The sequence below is a fragment of the Nerophis ophidion genome, linkage group LG17, assembly GCF_033978795.1.
Source record: "Nerophis ophidion isolate RoL-2023_Sa linkage group LG17, RoL_Noph_v1.0, whole genome shotgun sequence".
Classification (NCBI taxonomy): domain Eukaryota; kingdom Metazoa; phylum Chordata; class Actinopteri; order Syngnathiformes; family Syngnathidae; genus Nerophis; species Nerophis ophidion.
In genome coordinates, this window is record NC_084627.1 from 18,544,038 (window position 1) to 18,569,068 (window position 25,031).

The 25,031-nt window shown below is 41.0% G+C and overlaps 2 protein-coding genes across 10 annotated transcripts in view; one reads left to right on the forward strand and one right to left on the reverse strand.

Annotated features, from left to right (window-relative positions):
- fam78ab (family with sequence similarity 78 member Ab) overlaps window positions 1–3,580 on the reverse strand; it is a 28,857-nt gene extending 25,277 nt beyond the window's left edge. For 3 of the 4 annotated variants that reach the window (XM_061876437.1, XM_061876436.1, XM_061876434.1), the window contains exon 1: window positions 3,162–3,574. The gene's annotated coding sequence lies outside the window, so the exon portion shown is untranslated. Of the gene's footprint in view, window positions 1–3,161 lie in introns of all 4 variants that reach the window. The other variant, XM_061876435.1, reaches the window with a different exon arrangement.
- A 6,493-nt stretch (window positions 3,581–10,073) lies between these two features.
- LOC133536164 (inactive phospholipid phosphatase 7) overlaps window positions 10,074–25,031 on the forward strand; it is a 30,210-nt gene continuing 15,252 nt past the window's right edge. For 5 of the 6 annotated variants that reach the window (XR_009802402.1, XM_061876439.1, XM_061876438.1 and 2 more), the window contains exon 1: window positions 10,074–10,938. Coding sequence is in view for 5 of the 6 variants with exons in the window: in XM_061876439.1 (XP_061732423.1) it covers window positions 10,425–10,938 (514 nt within the window). In the remaining variant the exon portion in view is untranslated. Of the gene's footprint in view, window positions 10,939–19,050; window positions 19,106–25,031 lie in introns of all 6 variants that reach the window. The other variant, XM_061876440.1, reaches the window with a different exon arrangement.

Sequence of the window (25,031 nt, forward strand, 5' to 3'; positions counted from 1 at the left end):
CATCTGTAGCCACAGCTGCCCTGGGGTGGACTGACGGAAGCGTGGCTGCCAGTTTGCGCCTACGGCCCTTCCGACCACCACCAATCATTCATTCATCATTCATCATTCATTCACCGGTGTGAGCGGCACCGGGGGCAAGGGTGAAGTGTCCTGCCCAAGGACACAACGGCAGCGTTTAGGATGTCAATAGGTGGGAAGCGAACCTGCAACCCTTAGGTTTCCGGCACAGCCGCTCTACCCACTACGCTATGCCGCCATATATATTATACATTTCCATAGTTTTGTTAGCTGAGGTATATAATGTACAGTGTATTTTGTCAACAACTGTATGTGTGTAACGTATTTCTTGGGCCGGTCAATCACAAAACTGCTGCGAAACACGTACAATGTGAGGCACCTGTTCTCCGGCCTCCTGGTGGTAGAGGGCGCTAGTGATCCTAGGGATCATTCTTTCACTACTCGGCTAGGCAGAAGCCGGTATGTTTTAAAGTTGTCGTTTGCCTGCATATCGTAAAAACAACCGTCCAAAATTTTACAACTAATTGTAAACTTATAGGTGCCGACCATCAGGACGGAGTTGCAACGATAGAGTGTGTCGATGTTGAGATATTACACCGAGTTGGTAGGTCTATCTGTTTGCTAATAGTAACTACTAGCCGTACCCATGTATTTTCAATGGGCGGTTAGCATCGGGTTTTAATCCCGTTTCCTCCAATGTTTCTGATCCATTGAATTTATATTTATGTTGAGTCTTTATTTTGGGTACTTAAATATGGTGACTGAGTATTGTGGCATTTTAAGGCCATCTGCATTTTTTATGCTACAGTAAAGATAATGAATGAACACTACCGCTGGAGCGCGGTTACACCTGTCATAGTGTTTGTTATTTTCTACATACATGGGATTATTTAATATTGTTAATGTTAGCAGTATTATCGCTAATAATGATAATAATAAGTGTAAATTATTTATACTATACTATACTAGCTAAAGTACCTGCTACATTAAGTTAAAGTATCAATGATTGTCGCACACACACTAAGTGTGGTGAAATTTGTCTTCTGCATTTGACCCATCCCCTTGTTCACCCCCTGGGAGGTGAGGGGAGCAGTGAGCAGCAGCGGCAGGGAATCATTTTTGGTGATTTAACCCCCAATTCCAACCCTTGATGCTGAGTGCCAAGCAGGGAAGAATGCTGGTATGAGCTTTTAAAGGCCTACTGAAATGAGATTTTCTTATTTAAACGGGGATAATAGGTCCATTCTATGTGTCATACTTGATCATTTCGCGATATTGCCATATTTTTGCTGAAAGGATTTAGTAGAGAACATCGACAATAGAGTTTGCAACTTTTGGTCGCTAACAGAAAAGCCCTGCCTTTACCGGAAGTTGCAGACGATGACGTTGATAGCTCCTCACATCCTCACATCGTTTTTAATGGGAACCTCCAACAAAAACAACTATTCGGACCGAGAAAACGACAATTTCCCCATTAATTTCAGCGAGGATGAAAGATTCGTGTTTGAGGATATTGATAGCGACGGACTAGAAAAAAAAACGCGATTGCATTGGGACGGATTCAGATGTTTTTAGACACATTTACTAGGATAATTCTGGGAAATCCCTTATCTTTCTTTCTATTGTGTTGCTAGTGTTTTACGGAGTTTAATAGTACCTGATAGTCGGAGGTGTGTGTCCACGGGTGTGTTGACGCCAATGTCTCAGGGAAGTCGACGGCAGCTTTATGGACGGCACAAGCTCAGCTGATCTCCAGTAAGTGGAGACTTTTTACCACAATTTTCTCACCGAAAACTGCTGGTTGACAAGTGGTCGGGATCCATATTCGCTTGACCGCTCTGATCCATAGTAAAGTTTCACCTCCGGGAATTTTAAACAAGGAATCACTGTGTGTTTGTTTAGCTAAAGGCTAAAGCTTCCAAACTCCATCTTTCTACTTTGATTTCACAATTATTAATTGAACAAATTGCAAAAGATTCAGCAACACAGATGTCCAAAATACTGTGTAATTATGCGGTTAAAGCAGATGACTTTTAGCTGTGTTTGTGCGCAGCGCTAATATTTCCTAACAGTCCTTGACGTCACGCGTACACGTCAGCATTCTGCGACGTTTTCAACAGGACATTTCGCGGGAAATTTAAAATTGCAATTTAGTAAACTAAAAAGGCCGTATTGGCATGTGTTGCAATGTTAATATTTCATCATTGATATATAATCCATCAGACTGCGTGGTCGGTAGTAGTGGGTTTCAGTAGGCATTTAAACATAACTCGTTAACTGCTGCCAATCAAATGGTGAAAATGATACTCTATAGCAGGGGTAGGGAACCTATGGCTCTAGAGCCAGATGTGGCTCTTTTGATGACTTCATCTGGCTCTCAGATAAATCAATCAATCAATCAATGTTTATTTATATAGCCCTAAATCACTAGTGTCTCAAAGGGCTGCACAAACCACTACGACATCCTCGGTAGGCCCACATAAGGGCAAGGAAAACTCACACCCAGTGGGACGTCGGTAAATCTTAGCTGTCATTGCTTAACACGATAAGTAATGAATAATTCCGCTGGTAATCAAAGTGTAGAAAATGACGTTCAAATTATAAAACATTCTCATGCATTTTAATCCAACCATCCGTTTTCTATAGCACCTGTTCAAGATGTCGCATTAATGGTAAGAGGTATTATATTTATTATTGGTTAACTTTAGAATAACAGTGTTATTAAAAAGAATAAGAGGCTTATTATACTGTCAAAATGTTGGTCATAAAAATGCACGCATTTAGTTGTATTCAGTGTTAAAAAATATTATATGGCTCTCAAGGAAATATATTTTGAAATATTGGGCTTTCATGGCTCCCTCAGCCAAAAAGGTTCCCGACCCCTGCTCTATAGGGTTCATATGTTTTTAAATCTGACTGTGATGAAGTCAATGCCTCACCAGCCATGAACCTCACTGCTTGTGATCTATTTCCAGTCTGTTATGTTATGTCTTTTTAATCCTCCACTATAGGCTGAGTTTGATTTTTTTTTTTTTTTAATCAATTAATAAGTCAGTCATATCAACAAATTACGGTCGGAATTATAAAGGCACATGCAGAGTGGTTGCATGACAAATCAAAAAACAAGCAAAAAGGAAGTATACCTAGAAAACAACACTTGATGGAGGATTTCACAGTAGAGCGGTAAAATAAAATAATAAAAAAATAAAATAAAAACGTTATCTTTATCCTTCTTCTCCACGGCGAATCATTTCCCACGCAGAAACAAGCAGCGTGTCCACAGCAAGCACTCAAGCCCGGTACGGGTCGCAGTACTACCGCAACATCCAGAGGACACCGCCGGGTCCACTTCAGCACCCATGTCACTTCACCGTAGGTTTCCCTCTTTGGCGTCAAATGTTATTTCGAATTTTTTTTTGTAAAAAAAGAACTCTGAAAACAAAGTGTGAAGACCGTCAGCTGTCACCTCGCCGGTAGGAACGCAGCCCTTCGGTCCGAGTCGGTACCCAGCTGGCTGTCATTGCTCCGGCAGCCACTCGGCAGGTTCACCCGCTCTGTGTCTGTCCTCTTCAGCCGGGCTTTGGCAAGCGGCTTTATAAGGAGCTTTGGCGCGACACTTCCGGTTTGGGCGCATGGTATGCTGGGAAATGTAGGCAAAACGACGTCACGTCGCTAGCATAAGCGCGACGCCGTCTAGACCAGGGGTCACCAACCTTTTTGAAACCAAGAGCTACTTCTTGGGTACTGATTAATGCGAAGGGCAACTAGTTTGATACACACTTGAATAAATTGCCAGAAATAGCCAATTTTGCTCAATTTACCTTTAATAAATATATATATATATATATATATATATATATATATATATATATATATATATATATGAAGTGTATTTCTTTCCGTCATTCCGTCGTACATTTTTTTTCCTTTTACGGAAGGTTTTTTGTAGAGAATAAATGCTGAAAAAAACACTTAATTGAACGGTTTTAAAGAGGAGAAAACACGAAAAAAATGAAAATAAAATTTTGAAACGTAGTTTATCTTCAATTTCGACTCTTTAAAGTTCTAAATTCTACCGTAAAAAATTAATAGAAAAACTAGCTAATTCGAATCTTTTGAAAAAAAAAAAAAAAAAAGAATTTATGGAACATCATTAGTAATTTTTCCCGATTAATATTAATTTTAGAATTTTGATGACATGTTTTAAATAGGTTAAAATCCAATCTGAACTTTGTTATAATATATAACAAATTGGACCAAGCTATATTTCTAACAAAGACAAATCCTTGTTTCTTCTAGATTTTCCAGAACAAACATTTGAAAAGAAATTCAAAATACTTTGAAATAAGATTTATATTTGATTTTACAGATTTTTGAGATTTGCCAGAATAATTTTTTTGAATTTTAATCATAATAAGTTTGAAAAAATATTTCACAAATATTATTTTTCCTTTTACGGAAGGTTTTTGTAGAGAATAAATGATGAAAAAAACACTTAATTGAACGGTTTAAAAGAGGAGAAAACACGAAAAAAATGAAAATAACATTTTGAAACATACTTTATCTTCAATTTCGACTCTTTAAAATTCAAAATTCAACCGAAAAAAATGAATAAAAGAACTAGCTAATTCGAATCTTTTTGAAAAAATAAAAAATAATTTATGGAACATCATTAGTCATTTTTCCCGATTAATATTAATTTTAAAATTTTGATGACATGTTTTAAATATGTTAAAATCCAATCTGCACTTTGTTATAATATATAACAAATTGGACCAAGCTGTATTTCTAACAAAGACAAATCCTTATTTCTTCTAGATTTTCCAGAGCAAAAAATTTAAAAGAAATTCAAAATACTTTGAAATAAGATTTAAATTTGAATATACAGATTTTCGAGATTTGCCAGAATATTTTTTTTTATTTTAATCATAATAAGTTTCCAAAAATATTTCACAAATATTCCTCATCGAAAAAACAGAAGCTAAAATGAAGAATCAAATTAAAATGTATTTATTATTCTTTACAATAATAAGAAAATACTTGAACATTGATTTAAATTGTCAGGAAAGAAGAGGAAGGAATTTAAAAGGTAAAAAGGTATATGTGTTTAAAAATCCTAAAATCATTTTTAACGTATTTTTCTCTAAAATTGTCTTTCTGAAAGTTATAAGAAGCAAAGTAGAAAAATAAATGAATTTATTTAAACAAGTGAAGACCAAGTCTTTAAAATATTTTCTTGGATTTTCTAATTATATTTGAGTTTTGTCTCTATCTTAGAATTAAAAATGTCGTAAGTGCTGCTATTTGAGCTATTTTTAGAACAGGCCAGCAGGCTACTCATCTGGTCCTTACGGGCTACCTGGTGCCCGTGGGCACCGCGTTGGTGACCCCTGGTCTAGACATTTTAAGTGCACGTGTGATGAAATAGGAGACATGATGAAATATTAATAAATAATCATAACATTATGTTGATAACTGTGTCTTTTATGTGACATTTATGGCCTTGCTGGATGTGCTCTGTTGTAGGTCATCCATCCATCCATTTTCTACCGCTTATTCCCTTTTATGGGGTCGCGGGGGGCGCTGGCGCCTATCTCAGCTACAATCGGGCGGAAGGCGGGGTACACCCTGGACAAGTCGCCACCTCATCGCAGGGCCAACACAGATAGACAGACAACATTCACACTCACATTCACACACTAGGGCCAATTTAGTGTTGCCAATCAACCTATCCCCAGGTGCATGTCTTTGGAAGTGGGAGGAAGCCGGAGTACCCGGAGGGAACCCACGCATTCACGGGGAGAACATGCAAACTCCACACAGAAAGATCCCGAACCTGGATTTGAACCCAGGACTGCAGGACCTTCGTATTGTGAGGCAGACGCACTAACCCCTCTGCCACCGTGAAGCCCTTGTTGTAGGTCAGTGGTTCTCAATTACATTTTTTCAGTGATGTACCCAGTGTGAACATTTTTTTAATTCAAGTACCCCCTAATCAGAGCAAAGCATTTTTGGTTGAAAAAAAGAGATAAAGAAGTAAAATAAATTGTATAACAGTGTGACTATTGCTCATTTGTAGTGGTCTTTCTTGAGCTATTTGGAAAAAAATATATAAAAATAACTAAAAACTTGTTGAAAAATAAACAAGTGATTCAATTATAAATAAAGATTTCTACACATAGAATTAATCATCAACTTAAAGTGCCCTCTTTTTTGGATTATAATAAAGATCCATCCGGATTAATGGACTTCATTCTAAATATTTTTTCACAAAAATAGAAATCTTTAACATCAATATTTATGGGACATGTCTGCAAAAAATCTAGCTGTCAACACTGAATATTGCATTGTTGCATTTCTTTTCACAGTTTATGAACTTACATTCATATTTATTTGAAGTATTATTCAATAAGTATATTTATAAAGGATTTTTGAGTTATTGCTATTTTTTGAATACTTGAAAAAAAAATCTCACGTACTCCTTGGCATACTTTCAAGTATCCCCAGGGGTACGCGTACCCCCATTTGAGAATCACTGTTGTCGGTTGTTTTTTTTCCACGTGATGCGTCATTAATACCAGAAGTAAACAGCACTGTTCTGTGTAAAGATAAAGATATATTTTGTCACTTTTGTGTCGAAACTAACCATAATGTTATGTATAAATATATTCTGGATATTACTTTTTTTTTCCCCAAAAAAATTGAAAACATTTCCACAATTAATTAGTGATACAGCTTGATTAATTATTCAAACTTAACATTTAAACCATGGACAACAAAAGTATTGGACGTTATTCAACTTTTTTTTTTTAATTGTCTTTTATTAAAACACAACACATAAAATAATTGTCAAAATCAAATAATTACTGTATTCAGTTATATTTTAAAATGTATTTTCGGTAACACTTTAGTATTGGGGAACATATTCACTATTAATTAGTTGCTCATCAACATGCAAATTAGTCACATATTGGCTCTTAATTAGTCATTATTAAGTTCTTATTCCCAGGTCCCAGGCACACCAGTCATCAGTCAAGACCATTGAGTGTCTTTATAACCGCGCCTTGAAAGTCCTAGACAAGAAGAGTATATGTTATCATCATTGCCAAATTTTAACCAAATACAATATTTTAAGTTTTACCGATTTTATTTTGTTACATACAGTCAAACTGGTTTTTAAATGCTCGGATAACTCTGTTCCCCAATTGCTTTACAAGGCAATTACAATACTGCAAAGTGGTACCAGATCTACCACCAGAGTAATGTCAAAAGGCAACTGTTGCGTTCCATTCCATAGAACATCTTTTGCCAGACTGCCTTTTCAATAAAAGGACCATAACTATGGAACTCTTTACCTGACACTTTGAAAAGTATATCTGCACTTGTCACTTTCAAAAAACAAACACAATTATGGCTAGTTGAGCAGCAATCGTGTTCCCATGTTTAGTTTTTCCTAATTTTTACTAATTGTTTTTATTTAGTCTGCACTTTGTGTTGTTATTATAATTATTGGCTTTTATCTAGTTTGCACTTTGTCTGCATTATTTATATTATCATTATTATCGACTCATTTTTGCCTTATTATTTTTATTTTCCTGTTTTAATGATGTTGGATCTGTGTTGTTGCTGTTGGGGACAAGTGTTGTAAATTAGCTTTGGCTATAAACACTATGATGCATACATTGGATAACTGTTTCAGATGTCTATGTTTTTGTATCTGTCCCTATTTCAAATAAACCTTAATATATGTATTTATATATTCATGCCTTATTCTGTATGGCCTTATTATACAACCAGTAGGCCATTAACTAATAGTCTTCCCTAAATAACCTCAGAATTATTGCTTATTAGTAGCCCTGACCCTAACCCTTATATATTCCCCTAATGTCCAAATAACTCTAAATTAAGTCTTTGTTACTTAGAAAATGTTCCCCACACTAAAGTGTTACCGAAAATATATTTCACACTGTTTTCCGTGTGAACACTGCAATTTAGAATTTTTCATATCCAACCCAGGCCTCGGGCACCACAGTGGAATAGGGGTTAGTGTGCCTGCCTCACAATACGAAGGTCCTGAGTAGTCCTGGGTTCAATCCTGGCCTCAGGCTCTTTCTTTGTAGAGTTTGCATGTTCTCCCCGTGACTGCATGGATTCCCTCTGGGTACTCCGGCTTCCTCCCACTTCCAAAGACATGCAACTGGGGATAAGTAGATTGGCAACACTAAATGGTCCCTAGTGTGTGAATGTGAGTGTGAATGTTGTCTGTCTATCTGTGTTGGCACTGCGATGAGGTGGCGACCTGTCCAGAGTGTACTCAGAGCATATATCAGCCCAATTGTAGCGGAGATATGCTCCAGCGCTCCCCGCAACCCTGAAGGGAATAAGCGGTAGAAAATGGATTGGTGGATGGACCCAGACCTCTTTTCGTATGTGGAAATAAAAGGAATATATATGCGATGCGTCCTTAATGTGAACGCTCTCGCACTCAGGTCGCCTTCTTCCGACCAGAAAGTATTTAAAAAGCGATAAACGTCATAAGTTGCCAAAATAGGCTGTTACAAATTAAGTAGTTGACAACGTAACAGAAAACCGGTGAAAAAAATTGTTTTCGGAACTCATGTGAAAGTTCCACCACTCTTCTGTAAAACGTCCAACTTCATTCTCAAAACTTTTAAAAATACTATGTAATGTTTTAATATATGACAGTCACTGTAATTGGTATTCTTTTCTATTTTAAAATAAAACATTCAATGTAAAAGGACAAGAAAAATTGAATAATTTTGTGAAACCTTTGCAATACACAAATAAAAACAATTTTCACAACATTAGAACATTTTATTGGGAATTTATTTATTATTTATTGTCATTTATGAAAACATAACGCATAAAATATTTATCCATCCATCCATATATTTTCTACCGCTTATTCCATTTGGGGTGGCGGGGGCGCTGGTGCCTATCTCAGCTACAATCAGGCGAAAGGCGCCGTACACCCTGGACAAGTCACCACCTCATCGCAGGGCCAACACAGATAGACAGACAACATTCACACTCACATTCACACATCATGGCCAATTTAATGTTGCCAATCAACCTATCCCCAGGTGCATGTCTTTGGAAGTGGGAGGAAGCCGGAGTACCCGGAGAGAACCCACGCAGACACGGGGAGAACATGCAAACTCCACACAGAAAGATCCCGAGCCCGGGATTGAACCCAGGACTACTCAGGACCTTCGTATTGTGAGGCAGATGCAATAACCCCTCTTCCACCGTGCTGCCCGTCCTTTTATTCATTTATTTTTCATTTTCTCGAGAAAACATTCTATTCGTTCTTGCGTCACGATGCAATGCCGACCAACTGTTTTACTTTATAATTCCCATTTTATCAAGAAACCAGAGAAATGTATCCATCCTGCGCGTTTAAGCACCTTGGAGAACTCCTCTTCTCCCAGTGAGCACAGCTGGTCTGGAATCAGCTTTGTGTATAAGGGAGGGGGAAATGACGTCATTTCCGCAATAAAAAAAAACGTTCGCTTTGACTAATTCTACTCCTTATTTGAGCCTCTAATCGATCGTTTTTATCCATATCGTGTCACCGCGGAAGCCAGAACGTACCAGATTGAAGATGTTTAAAAGAAAAATGTTTTGTTATTATTATGGCTATTGTGTTTCCCTCAGGCTAGATATCTATTTGCGGTGGTGTGGTTGGGCGGGGGATTGAGTGGCGGTGACGGCGGCGATGACCAAGAGGAACGCGGAGTTGGAATATAATTACAGCACTTTATGTACATATTTATATACATATTTATATAATATTTACATATTTATATAATATGTAACTACAAGATTCATTCACAGACAGAGTCCCATTGCTTTTATGAGCGGTCGAGCGAGTCAAACGCCGGAAAAAAAAAAATATATATATATTTTTTTAAGATTTTTTATTTTATTTGTGGCGGCCCGCCACGAAATAATTACGGCCGCCACAAAAAAATTAAAAAAAATATTTAAAAAAATAAATAAATTAATGTGTGGGAAACCCTGGTTGGGGTTGGCTGACCACGTGACGTGACGTCTCCTCGCGCACACCGGAAGTAAACGCCGTGTTTTGTGTGCGTGGGATGCTCACACTTGTTTGCGTGGAACTCCGCGACCCAACAAGTGACTTGTGTTATTTTATCCGCGCCCCGCAGCTCCGGTTACTATTCCCCCCCTACCGAGTGTACCCAGAGGTCTGCTACCGGCAAGCATGGCCACTGCACATTCCACCGGGCCTAAATATATCTATTAAGGGGAACAGGGGGAGGGGGACGCGGGTTATTTTCGGGCCATTCGACTGTTGCATGGTGGTAAACTAGCACCGCTCCAATCATCTTCAAGAAGAAGAAGGGAGGCCCGGTCCAAACATGCCCTCCACGGCGAGATCCAGGGCTCGGGAGCGGAACAGCGTCCTGAGCAGACCCGAGTTCATGTCCCTTAATCAGCCTCCTCGAGGCGGCGGAGGGCCGTCGGAGAACCGGGGAGGTGGTGGTAGTGGTGGTGGTGGAGGAGGTGGTAGTGGAGGCCCGAGGCGCTCCAGCTCGATCCGGCACCAGGCCAGCCAACCAAGCGAGGACGCCGGAGACGGTGCGCCGAAAGCGGACAAGAGGGAGCCGGGTAAGATGCCCGAGGAGGACTGCATGCAGCTGAACCCCTCCTTCAAGGGGATCGCCATCAACTCCCTCCTCGCCATCGACATATGTCTGTCCAAGCGCATGAGCGTGTGCGCGTACACGTCGTCGTCGTGGGGAGGCTGTCGCTCCATGGTGGGCCTGCTGGCCCTCACCGGACACGGCCTGACGTGGATCATCGGGACCATCGTCTGCCTCACCCGGAGCAGCACCCTGGCCGGACAGGAGGTTCTGGTCAACCTGCTGCTGGGTAAGTCGGACGTGATGACGTCATCGTTCATCGCCATGGGAACACATGCACGTCGGTGTTTTAAAGTAAGGACTGGAATCTAGTTGTGGTGGAGGTGGGGCTAGAATCTCAGTGGTTCTTAAAGGCCTTTCTTATTTAAACGGAGATAGCAGGTCCATTCCATGTGTCATACTTGATCATTTCGCGATATTGTCATATTTTTGCTGAAAGGATTTAGTAGAGAACATCCACGATAAAGTTTGCAACTTTCAATGCTAAGAGAAATTCCTTGCCTCTACCGGAAGTGGCAGACGATGTCGTCACATGTTTGATGGCTCCTCACATATTCACATTGTTTTTAATGGTAGCCTCCAACAAAAAGTGCTATTCAGACCGAGAAAACGACAATTTCCCCATTAATTTGAGCGAGGATGAAAGATCCGTGTTTGAGGTTAATGATAGCGACGGACTAGAAAGAAAAGAAAAAAAACGCGATTCCATTGGGACGGATTCCGATGTTTTTAGAGACATTTACTAGGATAATTCTGGGAAATCCCTTATCTTTCTATTGTGTTGCTAGCGTTTTAGTGAGTTAAATAGTACCTGATAGTCGGAAGGGTGTCTCCACGGGTGTCTTGACGCGCAGTGTCTCAGGGGAGTCGACGGCAGCTATGGACGTTACAAGCTCAGCTTTTCTCCGGTAAGAACTGACTTTTTAACCACAATTTTCTCACCGAAACCTGCTGGTTGACATTTGGTAGGGATCCATGTTGGCTTGACCGCGCTCTGATCCATAGGAAAGTTTCACCTCCAGGAATTTTAAACAAGGAATCACCGTGTGTTTGTGTGGCTAAAGGCTAAAGCTTCCCAACTCCATCTTTCTACTTTGACTTCTCCATTATTAATTGAACAAATTGTAAAAGATTCAGCAACACAGATGTCCAAAACACTGTGTAATTATATTTCCTTAAAACCTGTGACGTCTTGCGTACACGTCATCATTACACAACGTTTTCAAGACGAAACTCCCGGGAAATTTAAAATTGTAATTTAGTAAACTAAAAAGGCCGTATTGGCATGTTGCAATGTTAATATTTCATCATTGATATATAAACTATCAGACTGCGTGGTGGGTAGTAGTGGGTTTCAGTAGGCCTTTAACCTTGTTGGAGGTACGGAACCCCACCAGTTTCATATGCCCATTCACCGAACCCTTCTTTAGTGAAAAATAAAATGTTTTTTTTTTTTTCAAATTCAAGACAAAGTTATATGTTTTTGGTATCACTTTAGAATGGGGAACATATTCTAAGTAACAAAGACTTAATTTAGAGTTATTTGGACACTAGGGGAACATATTCTAAGTCAGTGGTTCTTAACCTGGGTTCGATCGAACCCTAGGGGTTCGGTGAGTCGGCCTCAGGGGTTCGGCAGAGCCTCCGCCACGGAGGTCAAGACACATCCGAATTATCATGTAAATAAAAACTTCTCCCTGTCGGCGTATTATGGATACCCCCGAACAATGTTCCCTACTAATTTTCCATCTGATTTGCAGGTTTTTTGATTGATTGATTGAAACTTTTACTAGCAGATTGCAAAGGAAGAGAATACATTATATGAAACAGTACAGTTTACACAGTACAGTACATATTCTGTACAATTGATTACTAAATGGTGACACCCAAATACGTTTTTCAACTTGTTTAAGTCGGGGTCCTCGTTAATCAATTCATGGTAATGTGTGTAAGGTGTGTAATGTGTTGTGAGTTCATGCACTTTGTTGGTTTTGTTCTGTGAACAAGGTGATGTTCATGCACGGTTCATTTTGTGCACCAATAAAAAAAAACATAAGTTGTTCTTGAATTTGAAAAAAAAAAACACATTTAATTTTTCACTGAAGAAAGGTTCGGTGAATGCACATATGAAACTGGTGGGGTTCGGTACCTCCAACTAGGTTAAGAACCATTGTTCTAAGTAATAAAGGCTTAATTTAGAGTTATTTGGTTAGGGTTAGGGTTAGGGTCAGGGTTAGAGGGTTAGGGTTATAATAAGGCCATGCCGAATAAGGCATTAATTCGTATTTAATGACTAGTTAAGAGCCAATATGTTACTAATTTGCATGTTAATAAGCGACTAATTGATGGTGAATATGTTCCCCATACTAAGGTGTTACCATGTTTTTTTTTTACTGGTGCACAAAATCAACCGTGCATGAACATCACCTTGTTCAAACAACAAAACTAAGACAGTGCATATACTCACAACAATTTACACACCTGCAAATCAGTCAACTGTTGCCGTATCTGTAATGTGCCTACAGGGAGAAGTTTGTATTTACACGAAGAGTCGTGTGTGTTTTTATCTCCGCCGAACCCCTTAGGTCGACTCACCGAACCCTTAGGGTTTGACCGAACCCTGGTTAAGAACCACTGGGCTAGATAATGCCAATTTTGATTTGCATACTTTTGCATGGGGCAGCAATATGAAGGTCCTGGGTTCGATCCCTGGACTTTTCTGTGTGGAGTTTGCATGTTCTCTCCATGGCTGCGTGGGTTCCCTACGGGTACTCCGGCTTCCTCCCACCTCCAAAGACATGCACCTGGGGATAGGTTGATTGGCAACACTAAATTGGCCCTATTGAATGAAAGTAAGTGCGGTGCAGGCATGTGATTTTTCCGTCTAAAGTCGGGATTTCGTCTTTTTTAATCTCGGGGGGGGAAATTATCTTCCGTTTTTCCGTTTTTTTTTCCGACCCTAAGTCAAGATTCGTTTACTTGCCGATTCGTCTTTTGTAATCGAGCCGTAGCTTATATTACGCCGTAGTTGATTGGTCGATATGTTCTTTGTGACCAATCAGGACATCTGTTATGAATGATGACGTTATTACCGCCATTTTCCAAATGTAAACGATGTCGGTTCTCGAGAGAAAGGACGCTTCACGAGTAAAAGAAATTGGTAAACATGTCAAAAATAAGTTTCGATGGGACTGGATGGAAAGGGAAATCACTGATACTGTTGGGAAGAAGGAAGTTACGACTTTGTTCGGCGATTTTATTCGGAAAATCGATCGTCCCGGAAAAGTTTTGTGCACGTGCTGTCATGATAATATTGACTATGGATCACAAAGTTTCAAGGCTTCGGAAGTACATGCGAAACGCCAAAAACATATGAAACAACTTGAAGCAAGGAAAACTAACTTTTCACTAGCTGGTACTTTTGGATGTCAACCGAAAGTGAGCAAACCTTACGGACTTCATCCTTTGTTTACATCGACAACTGCCGTAGACATCGAGAGGAAAGATCCACCCAAATAACCCACTTCAGTTGCAGACAGGGTAGTTAATAATGAGGTAAGCTAAAAAATATTTGCTTGCGAAATACGCATGTTTGTTTTAAATATTTACCAATTATTGCTTTGCGAAATATAAATGGGTTTTTCTAAAAATAAAAAAGCCCTGGAAAATATATTATGAAATTACAGAAATTCAAAGAGTCGCATTATTGATTCCAATTAACAACTTATTTGAAATACATTTGCATATAATACTATTTTGTAATATTAAGTTCTTATGTAGTCTCTTGAAATAATATTGTCAGTGGTGTAACAATCTTGAAGGTAAATATTTTTACACTTGTTTCATGCAATATGTCAGTGTCCTAACATTATTATTATTCTTCAAATGGTGCTGTCCTTGTTAATTTTAGCATGTTTAATTGGTGAAAAACCAGGAGCTTCGGGGGGCGTTGCCCTCCTTGTCCCCCCACCAGGGCACCTGGACCTGGCTGGGGGCCTTCGTCCCCCAGACCCCCGGAAATTTTTTCAGTCTTTTTCATCGTGGTCAAATCACATGCCTGGTGTGAATGTTGTCTGTCTATCTGTGTTGGCCCTGGCGACTTGTCCAAGGTGTACGCCACCTACCGCCTGAATGGAGCTGGGATAGGCTCCAGCACCCCCGCAACCCCGAAAGGGACAAGCAGTAGAAAATGGATGGACGGATGGACGGATATTTTTGCGTGATGCATGCATCTGCATGGAATTGTAAAATTAAAAAGTTAGCAAAAAAGCAAAACATTTAGAAGTAAAAATCTCCTTTTTTTTCTCTCACTGGTTTTAAATATTGCGATCAAGACTGAGTCACCGGTCGGTGCTTTTAGATGGGGGAGGGACCACAACGGCACCTGCTGCTCGTTGAGAGAGCGACCCGTGCTTTCATGCTAGCCGCCAGGGCTGGCTTTCCCGGCAGGTTAAAAGAGCGCCAAATTGCAGAATGTAAATTTTTTTTTTTTATTAACAATCAAGTAGGGGTGTAACGGTACACAAATATTTCGTTTCGGTACGTACCTCGGTTCAGAGGTCACGGTTCAGTTAATTTTCGGTACAGTAAGAAATCAACAAAATATAAATTTTTTGATTATCTATTCAACAAATTTGCTAAATCTTCCACCAAAAATATTTTTCTTAGTGGAATATTTGATGTGAAGTAATCAGAAACTTGGATAGGTCAATAATTCATAATAACATTGATTTTGATTCAATATTATGTTTTGAGCAATGACAGTTTGAAAGAAAAAAATTAGTCGACGTTGCAACTTTTTCTAAATTACATTCAGCCTTTAAGCTTTTTTATTTCACTTTTGTTTATGTTTTTGTTTATTTTAATAGTATTTTTAGAATGGGCCGTGGGCCTTTAAAACTTTAGCTGTGGACCGCAAATGGCCTCCAAGGCACACTTTTGACACCCCTGCTATAGATAATAAAAAATAAAATCTGATAAATCTATGGGTAAAAAGCAGAGCCCGGCGACGCACGCGCATTTATCATAACTCTCTCCGTCTCTGCCCCTCCCTCACGAATGTTGCTGCCGTGCACCGCTTTTTTTTTTGTTTTTAACCCCTTCTAAACCATGAACGTACATTGAAAATACACGCAACCCTAACTTAAAATGCCGGACATTCGAGGCATTTAAGAAACTCCACCTGGACAGCTCCGCAAAGAGGACATGTCCCGTGAAAAGAGGAGGTGTGGTCAGTCTATCATAGCCCAGTCGTTGCTAGCATGCCGCGTGTTGTTGTTTTTTGATTGATTGAAACTTTTATTAGTAGATTGCACAGTACAGTACATATTCCGTACAATGGTAACACCCGAATAAGTTTTTCAACTTGTTTAAGTAAATCAATTCATGGTGCCTCGGTGTGCATTGTTAACACAATGTGCGGTGCGCTACTTAATATGTCCGTGTCGTTCGGTACACCTCCGAACCGAACCGAAACGGTTCAATACAAATACACGTACCGTAACACCCCTACAATCAATCAATTGATCAATCAAAATGTATTTATATAGCCCTAAATCACTAGTGTCTCAAAGGGCTGCACAAGCCACAACTTCATTCTCTGCTCAGATCCCACATTAGGGCAAGGAAAAACTCAACCCAATGGGATACAATGAGAAACCTTGGAGGGGACCACAGGTGTGGGGACCTGTGCAATGGACGTCGAGTGGATGTAGTTAATAGTGTGAGAGTCCATTCCATAGTGGGGCCAGCATGAGATCATCTTGAATGGAGACACGTCAGCAGCGCAGAGACGTCCTCAACTGATGCATAGATGAGTGGTCCACCCCGGGTCCAGACTTTGAACAGCTAGCGCATCATCTGTGGTCCACTAATCTGTGCCCTGCTTCTCCACAAGGCAGAGGGGGGCAGAGCAGAAAAGAGACGGCAGATCAACTGGTCTAAAAGGGGGTCTATTTAAAGCCTAGAGTATACAAATGAGTTTCAAGACGGGACTTAAAGGGGAACATTATCACAATGTCAAAAGGGTTAAAACCAATAAAAATCAGTTCCCAGTGGCTTATTTTATTTTTTGAAGTTTTTTTTCAAAATTTTACCCGTCCTGGAATATCCCTAAAAAAAGCTTTAAAGTGCCTTTTTTTCGCTCTCTCAAAGCCACTGTTCATTTTCCTGTGACGTCATACAGTGCTGCCAATACAAACAAACAATGGCGGATGCCACAGCAAGATATAGCGACATTAGCTCGGATTCAGACAAGGATTTCAGCGGCTTAAGCGATTCAACAGATTACGCATGTATTGAAACGAATGTTTGGAGTATGGAGGCAGATAGCAAAAACGAAATTGAAGAAGAAACTGAGCTATTGAGCGAATAGCTATTGATGCTATTCGGCCATGTCTGCGTTAGCATCGCCGGTAAAATCTGCAGACCAACGATCGGAAGTTTTGCATCTTGTGACACTGGATCAACTTAAATCCGTCGATTGGTAAGTGTTTGTTTGGCATTAAATGTGAGTGGAGGGAAACGCTGGATGTAAATATAGTTTCAAATGTCCATACAGCTAGCCGAAATAGCATGTTAGCATCGATTAGCTGGCAGTCATGCCGCGACCAAATATGTCTGATTAGCACATAAGTCAACAACATCTACAAAACTTACCTTTGTAATTTAGTTGACTTTATCGTTGGGAATGCATCTGCAGGTTATCCATACATCTCTGTGCCATGTCTGCCTTAGCATCGCCGGTAAAATGTGCAGACACTCTGGCACATTCAATGGGGGTCTGGCGGCAGATTTCTTTGACTTTATCGTTGGAAATGCATCTGCTTTGAGTGTTGCAGGATATCCACACAATCTTGCCATCTCTGTAGTAGCATAGCTTTCGTCGGTAAAGTGTGCGGAACAAACGACTGACCATTTCGTCGGCTTTCCCCACACCCTCGTATTTTGAACAAATTTCGTCCAATTTTCTGCCACTTTCGCATCTTTGGGCAACTTGAATCCCTCCCTGTTAGTGTTGTTACACCCTCCGACAACACACTGACAAGGCATGATGTCTCCAAGGTTCCAGAAAATAGTCTAAAAAACGGAAAATAACAGAGCTGAGACCCGGTGTTTGTAATGTGTTTGAGAAAATGAAAATGGCGGCTTTATTACCTAGGTGACGTCACGTTCTGACGTCATCGCGCCGAGAGTGATAAACAGAAAGGCGTTTAATTCGCCAAAATTCACCTATTTAGAGTTCGGTAATCGGTTAAAAAAATATATGGTCTTTTTTTCTGCAACATCAAGGTATATATTGACGCTTACATAAGTCTGGTGATAATGTTCCCATTTAAATGCTTCTACTGTGGTAGCATCTCTAACTGTTACCAGGAGGGCATTCTGGAGTACTTTTAAAACGCTCTATAGCCCGCAGCCATTTTTGGGGTTCTGAGAGTCACTAATAAGCCGGAGTTCTCACAATGAAAATACCTAAATAAAAATGTTTATACAATGCACACTCTGCACATTTAATTGGGACATTTTATTAAATAAAAAATAACAGCAATGAAGTGATTGCTGCTACCTGTCGCCTGCACCATGAACTTGACTGATTTGCTGTTGCTGGAAGGCGACTTCACATCCTGTCACGGTTTGAAGAAGGCAAGTGGAGCAATTTTATCTGATTTGATAATCTTTTACGAGGAAAAGTGGGACATCAAAGTTATCCAGTGCGGCCTATAAAACGAAGGAAGGAAGGAAGAGGAGGAGGAAATACGGGCTGAAAGCAGAGGTATGTATGCACCTTTAGATGATTCATTTTTAGCGTTAGTATCTTGACTTTTCTTATATGAGCTAGAAGCAACGGGCTGTTGTTGCTGTTCCTATTCAGGGACAGCGAGAGTCGTTTGTATACAGTAACTATCCGCTTAATTGGGTGAACTTCTGAAGTAAACAAAAAGTAAAGAAGCAACATCTGTAAAGCAGAAAACCCAGAAATGCACAAAGGGTGAAAAAGTTGGTAACTTAAACTGTATTTATTTTAAGCTCGGCAATCGGTTAATTTGGCTGCATTGTAAACTATTTTTTAAATGAAATAATGGATGCTCTTTGCAATGTGAAGCAATCAGGACATATTTACAGGCACATGGAGGCTGGTATAGAGTAGGAGGTGGCACTTGAGCCTCACTGTGAAGAAACATGTAAGTTTGTCAATTTTGGAGTATGACTGCAGAGCAATTTCTTCACATTAAGTATGTTTTATTCATGAATAAATACAATTTTAATGTAGAAAAAGTACTTTAGAGTCAAAATTCATGCAGAGGTGACATTTGTGCTGTTTTGTATTTTTACACTGCAGCATTTATTCAGACAGCAAGCAGCAGCAGAGAGACAGACTCAACATGTAGATCCAGGTGAGTGTCTGTAACTGAGTGTAGTAACAATTATTTTTCAATTTAAAAGGTATACAACATATATGTTCAATTGTAATATATATAGATTTAAGAATATTTTTTGCTGCAGTCATTTTGAAATAATCCTGGCCTATTCATCAGTTATAGTTGTCTTAATTTGTTAAAATGAGTGCTTAAATAACAAATAACATCGTGCTGCAGGAGAAAAAATGGATTTTAATAGAGGACATTATCATTCATGCTAATACTAAAGTAACTTTCAATGCTGTGATATGCACCTTTTAGCAATAGACAATCAGTTAGTATAACTATTACTGGAAGTAAGAAGTTATAATTTACACATACAAACCCCGTTTCCATATGAGTTGGGAAATTGTGTTAGATGTAAATACAAACGAAATACAATGATTTGCAAATCCTTTTCAAACCATCTTCAGTTGAATGCACTACAAAGACAAGATATTTGATTTTACGCTTCATATTGTGCCAAACATTTTCTATAGGAGACAGGTCTGGACTGCAGGGGGGCCAGGAAAGTACCCGCACTCTTTTACTACGAAACCACGCTGTTGTAATACGTGGCTTGGCATTGTCTTAATGAAATAAGCAGGGGCGTCCATGATAACGTTGCTTGGATGACAACATATGTTGCTCCAAAACCTGTATGGACCATTCAGCATTAATGGTGCCTTCACAGATGTGTAAGTTACCCATGCCTCGGGCATTAATACACCCCCATACCATCACAGATGCGGGCTTTTCAACTTTGCGCCTATAACAATCCGGATGGTTATTTTCCTCTTTGTTCAGGAGGACACCACGTCCACAGTTTCCAAATATAATTTGAAATGTGGACTCGTCAGACCACAGAACCCTTTTCCACTTTGCATCAGTCCATCTTAGATCAGATCGGGCCCTGCGGAGCCGGCGGCGTTCCTTGGTGTTGTTGAAAAATGGGTTTTGCTTTGCATAGTAGAGTTTTAACTTGCACTTACAGATGTAGCAATTAACTGTAGTTACTGACAGTGGTTTTATGAAGTGTTCCTGAGCCCACCTGGTGATATCCTTTACACACTGATGTCGGTTTTTGATGCTGTACCGCCTGAGGGATCAACGGTCCGTAATATCATCGCTTAAGTGCAGGGATTTCTCCAGATTCTCTGAACCTTTTGATGTTTTTACGGACCGTAGATGGTAAAATCCCTAAATTCTTTGCAATAGCTCGTCGAGAAATGTTGTTCTAAAACTGTTCGACAATTTGCTTACAAATTGGTAACCCTCGCTCCATCCTTGTTTGTGAATTACTTAGCATTTCATGGAAGCTGCTTTTATACCCAATCATGGCACCCACCTGACCACAATTAGCCTACACACCTGTTTGATGAGAATTTCTCAACTTTATCAGTAAAGCAAATAGAACTAGATGTTTCAATCCCTTTGGTAAGTAGGAACAGTCTTAACGGTAGCAGTCGGTGTGGAGTGGTGAAAGGGAGGGTAAGTATGTCATTGGGGTCTTTGGGTGGGCACCCTGCTTCATCAACGTTTCGTTGATTTGAAGCCCATTGCGTCTCCAGAGGGCTCAACGGTGTACCTAGCGTCCCAGGTACACCCCCCTCCATGCCATACCCTCCATATCCTGTCGGACTATGCATGGCAGGGTCTTCCTTTTCCCTGAGTCAGGCCTAAGCCTGACCACATACCATTGTCTCTTATTTTACCGCCCAGTTGGGGTCCTTGCGCTTAATCAAGAGCCAGTTGCTGGCTTTTTCGGCAGCATTTGACATGGACTTGATAGCCTGTTGGAGGGAGCGTCCCTTCACCCCCATTTTCCTCAACAGACTGATGGTAGATGTGGCAATAAATCCCCTCCATCCTACCTCTACTGGGAAAATGTTGGTCTTCCAGCCGTTCTGGGAACAGTCTTGACGCTAGCAGTCGATGTGGAGTGGTGAAAAGGAGGGTAAGTATGTCATTGGGGTCTTCGGGTGGGCACCCTGCTTCATCGACGTTTCGTTGATTTGAAGCCCATTGCGTCTCCAGAGGGCTCAACGGTGTACCTAGCGTCCCAGGTACACCCCCCTCCATGCCATACCCTCCATATCCTGTCGGACTATGCATGGCAGGGTCGTCCTTTTCCCTGAGTCAGGCCTAAGCCTGACCACATACCATTGTCTCTTATTTTACCGCCCAGTTGGGGTCCTTGCGCTTAATCCAGAGCCAGTTGCTGGCTTTTTCGGCAGCATTTGACATGGACTTGATAGCCTGTTGGAGGGAGCGTCCCTTCACCCCCATTTTCCTCAACAGACTGATGGTAGATGTGGCAATAAATCCCCTGCATCCTACCTCTACTGGGAAAATGTTGGTCTTCCAGCCGTTCTGGGAACAGTCTTGACGCTAGCAGTCGGTGTGGAGTGGTGAAAGGGAGGGTAAATATGTCATTGGGGTCTTCGGGTGGGCACCCTGCTTCATCGACGTTTTGTTGATTTGAAGCCCATTGCGTCTCCAGAGGGCTCAACTGTGTACCTAGCGTCCCAGGTACACGCCCCTCCATGCCATACCCTCCATATCCTGTCGGACTATGCATGGCAGGGTCGTCCTTTTCCCTGAGTCAGGCCTAAGCCTGACCACATACCATTGTCTCTTATTTTACCGCCCAGTTGGGGTCCTTGCGCTTAATCCAGAGCCAGTTGCTGGCTTTTTCGGCAGCATTTGACATGGACTTGATAGCCTGTTGGAGGGAGCGTCCCTTCACCCCCATTTTCCTCAACAGACTGATGGTAGATAATAAATCCCCTGCATCCCACCTCTACTGGGAAAATGTTGGTCTTCCAGCCGTTCTGGGATACTTCAACTGCCAGGTCAGAATATTTGTTTATTTTCCTCTCGTAAGCCTCTCCAACCCCTTCTTCCCATGGTACTGTCAGCTCCACGACATAAGCCAGCTTTGCTGATGGAGACCACAGGACCATGTCTGGCCGGAGTGTTGTAGCCATTATTTCTGGGGGAAACACAAGCTTTTTATCGAGGTCTACTTCTAATTTCCAATCTCGAGCCGACTGCAGGATGCTTGCATTATTTGGTGTTTGACACTCTTGATGTTGGCCAGCTGGTACAAAATGTGTGAAATGGACCTTTCCTGCTGGTGTTTGTGGGAGATTGTTTTTGGTGGTTCGCCTCTGTTCCAGTGTTAATGCAAGCTCTCTGAGGACTTGGTTATGCCGCCAAGTATAGCGTCCTTGAGTGAGACTTATAGTACACCCTGATAAGATATGTCTTAGAGATGCAGGTACTTGACACAGGGAACAGGCGGGATCTTCTCCGTACCAGGTTTTCAGATTTAGGGGGGACGGTAGCAGGTCGTACGTGGCTCTGATGATAAAACTCAGCCGTGCTCCCTCTATCCGCCAGATGTCATACCAGTTGAGCCTTTTCTTCTCTAGTCTTTCCCAGTTGGTCCATCTCCCCTGCTTGGCCATTGAGACGGCTTTAGTATGTCGCTCTCCCTCCTCCTGTCTCCTGACTTCCTCTACTACTAGCCGTCTCCTCTGCTCTGATGTTGCTTTGTGCCATCGGGGAGTTTTTGGGATGTGTCCGAGTCCTGCTCTCCCATGCTGTACTTGCCCAACCACATATCTGAATTGAAGAGCAGACTTTGCACTTTGAACAGCTTCTGATGAAATCCACTTCCTTCCCGCTGTTACTCTGGGGGCCGCTGTTCGAATGACTGTATCCTCAGTTTCGGTTAGCGTCATGTCCAGCCTTGCTTTGGTGTATTTGAATTCTTCCACCAGTCCTGAGATTGGTAATTCCAATTTGCCATGCCCATATAGTCCGATGGAACTGAAGCATCTTGGAATTCCAAGCCACTGTTTCAGCTGCATGCTTATCACACGTTCCAATTTTTCAACCTTGGTGATGGAGATTTCGTACACAGTTGAAGGCCACAAAAGTCTTGGGAGTATGCCAAATTGAAAACACCACAACTTGAGTTTTCCTGGCAACAAGGTTTTATTGATGCTATCCATGTAAGTGATGGTATCCTTTTTAGGTAGGTAGGTCTTTATTGTCATTGCAACAAGTACAACGAAACTTTGTTTTCAGCACAAACCTGTTCAAGATTAAACAAAGAAACAGTGTACAGGGTTACAGAACAAGAACGCTGATGGGTCGCCATAAGGCGTCCTGTAAAAGATGGGAAAAAGGTAAACGCTGGGGAAGGATGAGTAAAAAAATACAATCCAGACTGGGCTCCTAAGGAGGCCCAGTTCGGAGTGAGAAAAAACCTCCATAGCAAAGCACATATACATATTACAACATCTCGAGATATCTAACAACAGAGGGAAGGTAGTTCAAGGTCATGGTGGTAGGCCGCAGCTCTCAGGCACTGACCATCCATTCATCACCCCTACGGGATTGCGTCGAGGGCGTTGGATTGGGGGACAGGAGGGTGTATGTGTGGCGTATATTTTTTTTGTGGATGTGTGTGTGTGTGTGTGTGTGGGTATAAGCCCATAGTGTGTCTCTGTTCCGCGGCCTTGATGTATTTGCCGTCGCTAGTCCAAAGTTCACAACAACAGGTGTTTGTCCATGAGAGACAAAAAAGGGACTTTATTGTCTCTTCCTGCAGTGATCTTCAGGAGAGTCTCGAAGCCAGGGAAAAAATCCAAGTTAAAATGATTTGTATGTGAGTGAAAATAAAATTTTCTTTTCACTCTAAAATTGTCTATGACTGGTCCTCAAAAACTGCGGGGTAGACAGTCTGATGTAATCCACAGTTCTTCCCGCATCCTCCAATCATTTGTGGCAGCTTTGGGGTACTTTGAAGACTTCCAGCAACTTACAATTTGTCGACAAACCAGAGCAATGCTTACTCCAATCAGCAGATGTCCTGTTGTCATAATTCCGAAAAGGTGGATATCTTCACGTCCTCTACAGAAAAGGGTTGCCAGGCACGCGGCCCTCCTTCTCCTCCCAAGAGTCCGTCGTGTGTCCAGCAACAACCGCTTCGTCACGACAGCAGGTTCCCCCAAACCCAAAATCTTGTCAATTTTGTTGAGGCCAGTTAAATAGTTCCAATGTTTAGATTTGGAGAGCAGCGCAAAAAGAGGCAACAAGAAAGTTAAGACAAGACAAAACAAAGAAGCAAGCAGGAGAGATAAGGGAGAGGAAAGGGGAGCGTCCTCCCTCGGTGAGTGCCAGAGAGAAAAGTTTTAGTTTAGTTGCTCAAACTGCTCTGTGTCTTTGAGCCTTGCGTCGTACCACATTCCCAAGTTCTTTACTTGCATTTCTGAAACAGTTGGTATTGGTGTTCCGCTGACATGAAATCTCTGGTGTGTGACTTGGCCTTTCACAATGGAGATACTTCTGCACTTGCTGGGCTTTAACTTCATCCGTGCCCATGTTATATTCCTCAACTTTATCAGTATTTATTGCCACCTTTCCCAACTTCTTTGTCACGTGTTGCTGGCATCGAATTCTAAAGTTAATGATTATTTGCAAAAAAAAAAATGTTTATCAGTTTGAACATCAAATATTTTGTCTTTGTAGCATATTCAACTGAATATTGGTTGAAAATTATTTGCAAATCATTGTATTCCGTTTATATTTACATCTAACACAATTTCCCAACTCATATGGAAACGGGGTTTGTATTATGGGTTGCACCCTATCATGCAATGCTTATATGCTTTGATATATGAACCTGGTGAGGGACTTTGTTGTCTGGTGCCACACGAACGTCTTGCAGCTCAATCCGTCAAAGACCAAGGAGCTGGTCATTGACCTATTGTGATCGAGGGAGTTGAGGTACAGACCGTGGACTCATTCAAGTACCTCGGGGTTTGGGTGGACAATAAGCTGGACTGGACTGTTAACACGGACCACCAGTACAAGAAAGGACAGAGCAGGCTGTACTTCCTCAGGAGAC